This window comes from Psammomys obesus, unplaced genomic scaffold (assembly GCF_907164565.1).
Source record: "Psammomys obesus unplaced genomic scaffold, mPsaObe1.curated_primary_1811, whole genome shotgun sequence".
NCBI classification, from domain to species: domain Eukaryota; kingdom Metazoa; phylum Chordata; class Mammalia; order Rodentia; family Muridae; genus Psammomys; species Psammomys obesus.
The window spans coordinates 6,459,197-6,471,150 of record NW_026591711.1 but is presented as its reverse complement, the minus strand read 5'-3'; the positions used below and the strand labels follow the sequence as shown (position 1 = coordinate 6,471,150).

The window sequence follows — 11,954 nt, the reverse complement described above, 5'->3', positions numbered from 1 at the left end:
TGCTGGAAGAAATCTAATTTTTAATGGGATGAGAAGAGGGAGAGAGAAGGGAGCGGGTGAGAATTCCAGGAGAGGCCATCTTCAGAGCATCTCTTCCCAAAGGGTCTGTGCATGTCAGAGCGCTTTAGTGCAAAGTTGCTGCCATCTCGTGGCCGATTGTTACAAGTTCAGCATTATCTTCGGTGCGGACCTGTGGGGCCAAGGGCAACCCAGAAAAGAAGGAGGGATTAGGAAACTAGAAGGCAGATGGGAAAATTTATGAGCCCCTCTCCCCAGACCCGGGAGCCCCAGTCTAGGGCAGAACAGGGCCCCAACACTGCTCACTTCGGCATCAGTGGCCTCCTCGGGAGGCTGGCTCTCTTTGCCTGATCCCTTGTGTCTGGTTGGCGTTGTCCCTTGATGTTTCCCTTCTGATTATTAGCAGACTTTATTGCCCGTGCTTGGGTATATGATTTCTTCTTTGAAGATCCAACAAGCTTTTAATTAGATACGCAACAGGAAGAGATATTAAGCTATATTAATGCGTCTGAAAGCCCAGCACAGTTAAAAGGAAGATCATCTCATAGATAAAGCACTGTTGAAAATTACGGGAGTTGCTTCCAGCAAGCAACGGAGAGCTCCAGGGAGGGTCAATCGTTACTTAACATTTGCAGCAAAGCGCAGCCTGTGATGAGCCCTCTGCTGCTCAATTTTGCGTGAAGCAAACAACAGAAACTGCGAGTTCCATGTCAAATCCTAAATCAGCTTCATTTTTAACGACCCCAGTCACGTAACAATGAATTTAATAAAACTTAGACTCTCAAGTAATTACGGCACTACAAGTTTGAAAAGAAGGGTCTCCGGGATACTTTCCTTTCCAAGGATGTCATAAAAATGCCCGTGCCTCAGACACACTCTTTGCCGAACCCACTGGGGGTATTCCCTCCCCCTGCTTCATCTTTGAGCGAGGCTGCCTAATGACATGTTTCTGTTAATTAAATACAGTACAGGCCATTTTCTTACTGAGCCTGGGCCTCACGCAGGCTTAGCTTGAAGGTTTCTGTCCTCCAGGATCTTCAACAGCTGCTGAGGAGATGCCCTGGGCCACCCTGGACCAGCAGAGATGTGACATGCTCAGCCAAGATCATCGAAGCCACCCACAGCTACTCAAGAGGATCTGGCAAAGCCCAGCAGAGTGTCCCTGCTATTCCCAGGCCCAGAAGTCAGTCTTGGGGCCAGTGAGCTAAGAAAATGAGGGTGATTTTATGACCCTGGGTTTTGAAGTACTTTGCAATAAAGCAACTGCTAATGGAGCCATATTGAGTTGCTTTAATCTTAGCTAACATTTCAGGATTCAGAATTCTTATGTACACATAACAAACTATCTAGGTCATAAGACCCAATTCTAAACACAGAAGACATGTGTGTTTTCGTATGCATCTGGTATATAAAACCCAAATAATACTCTTTGCTCCTTTTCTTAATTCTTAAATTTTAAATCATTTACTGGGGGAGGGGGTGCTGGTATGAGAAGATAACTAGCTGGAGCTGGTTTTCTCCTTCCACCATGTGGTGCCTGGGGATTGAACTAAGATTCTTGGGCTTGATGGCAGGCACCTTTCCCTGCTGAGCCATCTCACTAACACCTCTCACTAACTGTATTTGAGGGAAGGTAAATTTATGCAATATTTTCAGTAATTTGGCATGACGTTGGCAATTTAATTTCTTCAGATTAAGGTGGGGAGCATTTCTGCTTTAAGAATATTGAGCCTGTATAATCAATACGGAAGAAATGCATTGTAGGAAAATGTATTTCCTGACTCAGAAACTGTAATTCACAAAAAAGAAGTACATTTGAAAGGCAGCTACACTGAGCAAACAGGATGTCCTTTGGTCAGAGATCTCCACAGCTCTCTTTGGAGTCTTCTTTGCTTGGACATAAAGAACTCTACTGTGGCACTGCCAGAGCTGAGCAGAGAGATGAAATTTTATTGCATAAGTCAATGGTTTCCATTCCTCCCTAAATACTCATTGCTCATCTAACTCACTTTAAGAGCTGATTTTTTTCTTACTCAAAATTTACTTCTACTTCAATCATTTTATTGTCTATATTTGAACCAATTTTTGTTTTAATTTCTTTCAATATGTTGCTTCCCTGCTCAAAATTCTTTAAAATCTTCCTATTTGCTATTGCACAAAAATAGTCTCTGAAAAAAAATAGAAAAATAATACATTGAGTTTTGTAAAACTGAAAAACCTTTATTCTAAGCATGCTGTTAGAAAAATGAGAGAGAAAGGGTGGGATGGGGAAGGAATGAGGGAGCAGGCTACAGCGGGAATACAAAGTTAATAAACTGTAACTAATATTAAAAAATAAAAATTTAATAAAAAATGAAGATAGACTGGATAAGAATATATGTAAACCACATCTGATAAAGAATAAAATTTTATAAATGAATAAATGAATGTCATATCCTTTTACCCTTCTTTTCACTTAAATCTTTCTCCCCAGTATTCCCAACCCCGTTCATACCACCTGTTTTTCATACCTTAAGATCCCCTTTGCTACCCACCAATGTCCTTTGTCTAGATTTGTGGCTTCTACAAGTTCTCTAAGTTAAATACACAAATCTAACGATTCAAAGGTAAGATTCACATACGAGTGAGCATTTGCATCATTTGTCTGTCCTGGTCTGGGTTACCTCAATATGTTTTCTAGTCCTATCTATTTACCTATACAGTTCTTAATTTCGCTTTTCTTTACATCTGAATAAAACCCCTCTGTGTTGTCATGATCATGAGTTGTCATTATTATGAATTGGTGGACAGCTATGTTCTTCCCACAGGTTATTATTGGTGGTCATAATGGCTTCATGTTTATGGGAAGCTTATTGAACCGCCCATGAGAGTGTGTTAGTAGCCCAGAGAGTGGAATATTAGAAAGCAAACCTGGACCTTCCCTTGACCATTTTTTGCATGTGTCCATTTGCCTCCCAGGTCCTGCCATGAGACTCCCACCAAAAAAAATCAAGATATTCTACCACCAGTCTTCAATAAATTCATAAATTCAATAAATTCAATAAATCATCCAGTTTGTGGAATTCAGTCATATTTCCTAAGGATGAGGAAGTACAACCAGCTCTTTAAAAATATAACAGCATGAAATGCTGGCAAGGACGTAGCAAAACTGCAGCTCTCATATATCACAGCTGGGTATAAAAACACAGTAAATAACTTTTTGAACAGACCTTTGTTACCGCAGGCATTAAGACTTAATAAATGGGATACATACTGAAAAGCTTATGTACTGCAAAGGACATCAGTATTTGAGTGCAGAAGCAGCATACAGAATGGGAAAAAGTCTTTACCAAGTGCAAATCAGAGAAAGAGTTAGTATCTAGAATATATAAATAACTCATAAAACCAACAGACTGACCCGATTTTTAAAATGGGGCATGGAGTCGACTAAACAGAGAGTTCTCAAAAGATGAAACCCAAGCGGCTAAGAAAAACTTTTTTTAATGCACAGCATCCTTGTCCATCAGGGAAATTCAAATTAAAACTACTTTGAGATTTTTTATTTTATTCCTGTCAGAATGGCTAAGATTTAGAAACAAAAATGTCAAATGCTAAAATGGATGTGGGATAGTTCCAGGAATACTTATTCACTGAGAGTGAGAGTGAAAACTGGTGCAGCCACATTGGAAATCAGTGAGGGGGTTCCTCAGAAAACTAGAAATAGATCTGCCAAGTGATTCAGCTACACAACTCTAGAGCATATACCCAAAGAACTCCATGTATTACTAAATCCATATTCATCACTGCTCTGTTTACAACAGCCATGAAATGAAAATGACCCACATGTCCATCATCAAATAATAGATGTATAATAAAAATGTGCAATATTTATATACCGGACTATTATTCTGCTGCTAAAAAAAAAAAAAAAGATGACAGTTTGAAATTCACAAGAGGAAGGATGGAGCTGGACTCAGTTCTTTTGAGTGAGGTAACCCAGACCCAGAGAGGCAAATGTTGCACGTTTTCTCTCATTCATGCGTGACTAAATTCGAATCTTCACACATGTACGTTCCATGTGGAATACCCAAAGGGGCCAGGAAATTAATAAAAGGCCATGGTAGAGTAGCTTTCAAGGGAGGAGAGATGGAATGCAGAAGTAAAAGGATTAAAAGAGAATGATGGAGCAGAAAGAGTTAAGTGGAAAAGGAGATGGAAGGGCAAGAACTAAGAGACAACACTGGATGAATAAATGACACAGAAGACCTTTCAAAACATATATGGAAACCATTGCTGTAGTGTAGAAGCAACGTGTGTGTACATATATATGTATATATGTGTATATATACACATATACATAAATATATAAATATATATATATATATTTAAGTTTCAGTGGATTTGCCCTATAATGGGCAACAACGTTTCTGCTACACACCACAGGTTACCAAATAAAAAGTACGATGATAGAAATGGGTTACCCACTAAACTCCACTTCTTAAACTTTCTTCCACCTTCTACACTCCACACTGGGAACCAAATTTCTTTTATCCATTTTTGCTCTCAGCATTGTGGAGGAAATGCTCTGCAGTGTGCTGTAGAAATTACCAGCACTGTGCTCAGCTCTGTAATTTTAAACAACTCCAGAGCTCCCCAATTTTCTCCAGGGTCCAGCCCACTGTGTCTCTGATTCTCTCCATCCACGCACTCTCCTTGACCCACCAGATCTAACCTGGGTCACCACATCCAGTGCCCTCTCCCTCCTACCTACTCTGAAACCAACTTCGAAGCTTCCACCGGAACCTGCCCTACCTGCTGCCATCCACAGGCCCCCTCCTGCAGGGCATCCAAACCTCCACCCAGCCAGACCCCCCATGTTCTTCTCCAAGGTCTAGCCTGGCGAGTCTCCCTGATCCTTTCCATCCATGCACCCTCTCCAACCCACCATATCTAGCCCAGATCCTACATCCAGGACCCCAGACTGGTCTATTCATCCCTGTCTGCATCATAACTAGTTAGTAGGCTTCTGCCAGAATCCTCTCTGCCTATCCCTCAACCCACAGGCCCCATTCCATGCCACACCAAACCTTCCTACCAGTCAGATCTACCTTTACAGTCTAGGCTTGGACCAGGAGAATCCTCTCTTTCCACCTAAAGTCATTTGACCACACCATTTGCAACCACTAGTCCCACCCACCCCAACTCCCATGCATATCATCTCTTCTGCCCTAACCTGCCCTGTCCATATGAGACCTAAAAATAACAAAAGAAGTACATGTGCCCAGACTGCATCTCAAAAATACAAACAACATATATGTGTGTGTATATGTATATATATATATGGCAAGCCCGTTTCTTCTCTTCAAATCTAACAGATCCTATAGAAATGTTTGCTAATGGCTATTATTTATGTGAACCCCATGACTCTTAATTTAAAAAAACAATCATAAACTTCAGGAAAGAATCGTAGGATTTAAAGAAGACACAAAGAAACAGATCAATGAAATTGAGAAAGAGCTTAGGAAGAATAAAGACCTGTGGTGCCCAGGAAAACCCAAACATAAGGCTGATGGAAATGATGAAGACAATTCAGTGCTTGGGAATGGAATCAATAAGAGGATAGAAGCACTGAAGAGGACTCAAAGTGAAATGAAAATGGAATTGGAAAACTCAGTAACTCAACTAGAAAATTCAAAGGAAAGCCTTACATGTGAAATGAATCAAGCAGAAGATAGAATATCAGGACTTGAAGATAAAGCAGAAAAGCTAGACTAAATCAGCAAGGAATAAGAATTAAAAAAAATGAAAGTAACATACAGAAAATGTGACACACCATAAAAAAAGCCCTATATTACATGCATAGATAAGGAAGAAAAGAATCTCAAATCAATGGCATAAACCAGATATTCAACAAAATCGTTGAAGAAAACTTCTCCAAACTAAGGAAAAACAAAACCATATAGATAAAAGAAACACACACACACACAAAGACAAAACCAAAAAAAAAGTCCCTGTGGCATTTGATAGTTAAAAGTATAACTATACATAACAAAGAAAGCATTTTAAAAGCTGCAAAAGAAAAAACACAAGCCATATATAAAGAAAAACCCATTGGAATGACAGCTGATTTCTCAGTGGAAACTTGAAAGTCAAATAGACCTGGTGTCCTGCCTAGTCTTATGTCAACTTGATACAGGCTAAAGTCATCTGAAAGGAGAGAACCCCAATCGAGAAAATGTCCCCAAATGTGCAAACCTGTTGAACATTTTCTCAATTAGTAATTGATGTGGGAAAGCCTAGCCTATTGTGTGTGTGGGGGGGGCACCTCTAGGCTGGTGGTCTTGAGTTCTATAAAACAGCAAGCTGAGCAAAGCCAATAAGTAGCACCTTTCTTTCTTTTTTTTTTTTTTTTAAGCACACCAGCAGAATTTACTTTATTAATAAATGACATAAAACAGGTCTGTACATATATTTACAGGTCAGAAGCCAGGAAACACAGTCCAAAGCAGCCACTCACTTCTTGGAAAGCTTGACTTGTTTGTGCTTGGGAGGCGCCCACTTGAGGTAGACAGAGTCCACTGTGATGGGTGGTTTCTTATACTGGGCACTTTTGAGGTGTTCCTCTACCAGCTTAGGCGTGACACAGATCACATGCTGTCCCTTCCAGTACTTGACCATGTTGAGGGACTGCAGGGTGCTGATGATGTCATTCTGGGTGATGCTGGTCATCTGGCTAAGATCTTTGATAGACAATGTACCCCGGAAGTCTCGCAAGATCTCCAGCAAGACCCAAGACCAGTAGCTTCTGTAGCTGAGTTTGCCCAGGTCACTCAGCGGCTTCTCTGGGGAGCCTACAGTACTCTCAAGCTTGGAGAGCTCATAACTGAAGGCAATGAGAAACTTCCCGTAGCCACGCCTCTGATACGGGGGCAGCGTCAGGATGCAGGCCACATTGTTTCCATCTGGGGATTCCTTCTCCTTAGAAAAGTAGCCAACAATGTGGGCTCCTTGCCTGTCTACTTCCGTCAAAATGTAAAAGACAAAGGGCTCCACGTCAAAATACAAGGTCTTGTGAGCCAGGAAAAGCTTGGCCAGCAGACACAGGTTCTGACAGTATATCTTGTGGTCTTTGCCGTCGACTTCATACACAGAGATGTTGCTTTTGCGGTAGATCTCCTTCCCGGGGAGCTGCCGCCGCTGACCCTGGCCCAGGTGGAAGCGGTAGCTCTTCTCATACTTCATGTACTTGAGGCAGTACTCGCAGAGCCACAGCTTGGGCTGCTTCCCATAGTCTTCTGGGAAAGGTGAGAAATACCAGGCATCAATTTCGTAGTTCCCAATGTGGATCTGGTCTACATACTTCACTTTGGTGATCGCCTCATGTTCCTTTTCCAAGGCTGCTGTGGTGGGGTCCATCTCTGCATAGGTCTTCTGCACGTGGTTGATCTCGTCATGCTTTTGTTTTTGGTTCCGAGTGATCTTGTGCTCAGGCTGCTCTGCCAGCTCACTCAGGTATTTCTCAGAGTTCTTTTGCACGGCATCCTTCACCATCTTGGTCAGTGCTAATCGGTTCTTGCCCACCCATTCGTCCAGTCGCCTGTTAAAGCCCACATAGTGTACATAGAATTCTTCTGGGCCCTCCTGGTCATTCACTCTTGACTGGATCACTTCTGCTGAATGCCAGGTGCCGTCCAGCCGCCGGCACAGGTACGTTTCTCCGATCTCCACGGTGACTTCTGGTTCGCCACGCGCCGGAGTCGGCGGAGAGACGCGGCCCGGGGACCAGGAAGGCCCCTCGACTGCTGCATTTTCCCCGGGCCCGCCCGGGCTCTCCCTCCCCCACAATCCCCGAAGTCGTTGCAGCAACTGCGGCTGTTGCTCCCTGGGCCGCCATTGCGGTACCAGAAGTGATCAAGTAGCACCTTTCTATGGCCTCAGCATCAGCTCCTGCTTCCAGGTCCCTGCCCTTTTTGAGTTCCTGTCCTGGCTTCCTTCAATGATGGACTACCGAGGAGAAGTGTAAGCCAAGTAAAGCCTTTCCTCCCCAATTTGCTTTCTATCATTGTGTTTCATCACAATAGAAACCCTAACTAAAACAACTGGAGTCTGCAATGCATTGCAAGTCCCAAAAGACCATGATGGCCAGGCTACACTAATATACCCAACAAAATTATCTGCCATGCTTGTAGAAGAAAGAAAAAAACTTTCTGTGATATAAAAAGCCTAAAAAATTATATCCCACAAACCAAATCTTTAAAAAAGAAATACAGGAAACAAAATTTAGGGCTGAAATAAGGAATGAGAATAGCTAACTATGGAAAGAAATATGAAGCCATTATTATTCAAAAGCTAAGTACCACTGAGAACACAAACAACAGAAATCAACAACATGATGGCCACAATTAATGTAAATATTTCAATAATTACTTTAAATATCAGTGGCCACAATTCTTCAATCAAAACACACAAGCTGACTAAATGGATCAGGACGCAAAATCCATCTATCTGTTGTCTACAAGGAACACATCTTAGCTTTAAAGATAGGCACTGTCTTAGAGTAAAAGGATAGACAAAAGAACTCCAATTCAAATGAGACCAAAAAGCAAGCAGGCATCGCTTATCCTAATATCTGACAAAATAAACTTCAACTAAAAGCAATCAGAAGAAATAAAAAGGGATAGGTCCTCCCACTTTAATCAAGGAAACAGTTAACCAATAAGACATTACTATCCTAAGTATATAAGCACCAAATACTGTTGTACATACTCTCATTTTTTACTACTGTATTTAAAGACTCAGGTTAATATCAATTCATTAACAGTAGATGATTGCAATACCCCCTTTTACCAATAGACAAGTAATTCAGGCAAAAATAAAGAGAAATGTCAAAATTAATTGCCATCCTATATCAAATGTACTTAATAGATATCTACAGAATAGTCTATCCAAACACCAAGGAACACATATTCTACTCAGCAGTTCACAGAACCTTTTCTAAAATAAATCACATTAGGTAACATAAAACAAATATTTACAAATTCAAAAGGACTGAAGTCACAGCTTGTATGCTATCTGAGCACAATGCAATAAAACAAAATTGATAGCAGACAAACTTCTATAAATACACAAACTCATGGAAATTAAACAACTCATTACTTAAATATTAATGAATGAGTCAAAGAAGTCACAACACAAGACCTGAGACATATTGAAAGCATTCCTATGAAGGAAATATATACTCTAAGTGCCTGCATCAAAAAATAAGAAAGAGTACAAATAAATGACTTAATGATGAAACTCAAAAACCTGGAAGGACAATAATAAACTAAATCCAAACTCAGTCAACAGCAAGAGATAGTACAAATCAGTAAAGTAGAAACAAAGAAAACAATACAAAGAATTAAAGCATTTAAGAGCTGGTGCTTTGAAGAGATAAGATTGACATGCTTTTGCCCAACTAGCCAAAAGAAAGAGAGGAAGGACCCAAACTAACAGTCAGAAATGAACAGGAAAACACTGTAAGATACCAAAAAGATCAGAATATTATAAGGAAATAAAAATATAAATAAAAACTTACACTACATTAATCTGGAAAACCTAAAAGAAATGAATGAATTTCTAGGTCCAGTCAAACCAACAAAATTAAATAAAAAAGAAATAAAAAACTTACACAAATCCATGACAAGTGAGGAAATTAAAATGGTAATTTAAAAAAAGCTGTCCAGCTTTAAAAAAAAAAAATTACAGGGCAGGATGGATTCACAGCAAAGTTATACCAGATTTTCAAAGAAGATTCTACAGCCATTCCTCCTTAAACTACTTCTAAAAATTGAAACTCCTTCCATGAAGCCAGTAACATTCTCATGTCAAAGCCAGGTAAAGACATAACAACAGCAAAAAGAAAACTACAGGCCAGTGTCCATGATGAAACAAACTAAAAAACTTCTCAATAGAATAATTACAAACAGAACACACACATAAATAAAGATAATTATCCATCATGACCAAGTTGACTTTAACCCTGAAAAGCAAGGATTGCTCAACATTTGTAATTCAATAAATGTAATAAGCCACATAAATGAACTTAGTGACAAAAGTTACATCATCTCACTAAAAAAAAAAAAAAAAAAAAAAAAAAAATCCAACATGGCTTCATGGAAAAATACCTAAATAATGAAGGACTAAAGGGAACATACCGTAACATAATAAAAGCTATATATGAGAAACCCAGAGCCAACATCATCCCAAATGGAGAAAAACTGGAAGCAACATCACTGAAGTCAGGAATCAGACAGTGATGTCTATTATCTGAACAACTTTTCAATATCATACTCAATGTACTAGCTGGAGCAACAGGACAAGAGAGGGAAATAAGGGGAATGAGATACCAAAAATTCTACTAGGAAATATCTAGAAATGATAAACAAATTTATCAAAATTACAGGATACAAAAACAACTTGCACACATTGATAGATTTTCTATAGTCTAATAAACATACAGAAATAAAGGTCTTGAGCACTCTCCCACTCACAATGGCCTCAAATAAAATAAAATATCTAGGAATAAACCTAAACAAGAAAGTGAAGGACCTCTACAATGAAAATGTCAAACCTCTGAAGAAAGAGATAGAGAAAGACACTAGAAAGTGGAAAACCACCCCATGCTCCTAGATTGGTAGGATTAACATTATGGAAATGACCATTCTGCCAAAGTTTATTTACAGATCCAATGTAAATCACTGAATGCCAACCAAATACTTGTCAAAATCACCATCTCATTATTTACAGAAATAGAAAAATAAAAACTATCTTAAAATTTATACGGCACCTCAAAAGATTTCACTTAGCCAAAACAATCCAGAACAAAAAAAAATGGCCATTACTGGATAGATTGCCATGGCGAATCTTAAGATAGATAACATAACCACACTAAAACAGCATGGTGCTGGTACAAAGACAGACATGTAGACCAGTGGAACAAAATTAAAAACCCAAACATAAGCATGTGTAACTTCAGCCACTTAATATTTGACAAAGATACCCAAAACATGCTGGTGGTGGGTTGGGGGTTTTCTTCAACAAATGGTGTAGGGAAAGCTGGATGTCCACACAGAGAAAAATGAAATTAGATCTATTTTATAACCTTACATGAAAATTAACTACATTAATTCAAAGACCTAAATCAGAAAAAAAAAAATGAAACACTGAAACTTCTAGAAGAAAATATAGGCAAAACCCTACCTGATATAGCTGTAGGGGGAAAAAAAAAACCTTCATGACTAGAAGTCCATTTTCCTGAGAATTAAGGCCAAATTTTGACAAGTGTGGTTTCATAACAATCAACTGGGTGAAATGAAGCCCATATAATGGGAGACACTGTTGTGGATATACACATGTTTTTGTTTTAATACCATGTGTAGAATATGGGCTTGATTCAGACAGTCCACAGCAGCAAACTATTTGCCTCATGTGAGCTCTTGAGAGGAGCTCTTTGCCAGCTGCAGACAGTTTAAATCTGAAGACTCTATAGACAGAATAAATGCCAGAGTCCAGAGTGTTGGGGTGCTTCAAGAACGAACAAGGTGGCTGCTGCTTCCCCCTCTCCCCCGTGACTCTGGTTACTGTTGCTGAAGTGAGACAAGAAGTTGGTGATCTTCTGAAATAGGATTGGTTTGGCTCCAAGGAACCTGAAGACCCTAACCAGCAGGAAGCAGCTAAGAGAACAGTGCTCCCTCTCCCACTCTCTCCTATCTGGTGTTGGGATGTTGAAAGGGATCAGGATAGAGTAGAAAGATAGCGATATTAAAAATGAAATTAAAAGAGTTTTTAAGAAGTACAGGCTCTAAAATCAACAATCAATAAATGTGAACTCATGAAACTGAAAAACTTCTGTAAAGCAAAGGACACTGTCATCGGAACCAAATGACAGCCTACAGACTGGGAAAGGATCTTCACCA

The 11,954-nt window shown here is 39.7% G+C and overlaps 1 protein-coding gene across 1 annotated transcript; it reads right to left on the bottom strand.

The window, feature by feature from the left end:
* Positions 1 to 6,510: 6,510 nt before the first annotated feature.
* On the bottom strand, positions 6,511 to 7,891 carry LOC129680268 (histone acetyltransferase KAT8-like). Its single transcript, XM_055611863.1, is given in 2 exon segments — positions 6,511 to 7,821; positions 7,823 to 7,891. Coding segments are annotated over 2 exon segments (1,380 nt in total).
* Positions 7,892 to 11,954: the final 4,063 nt, after the last annotated feature.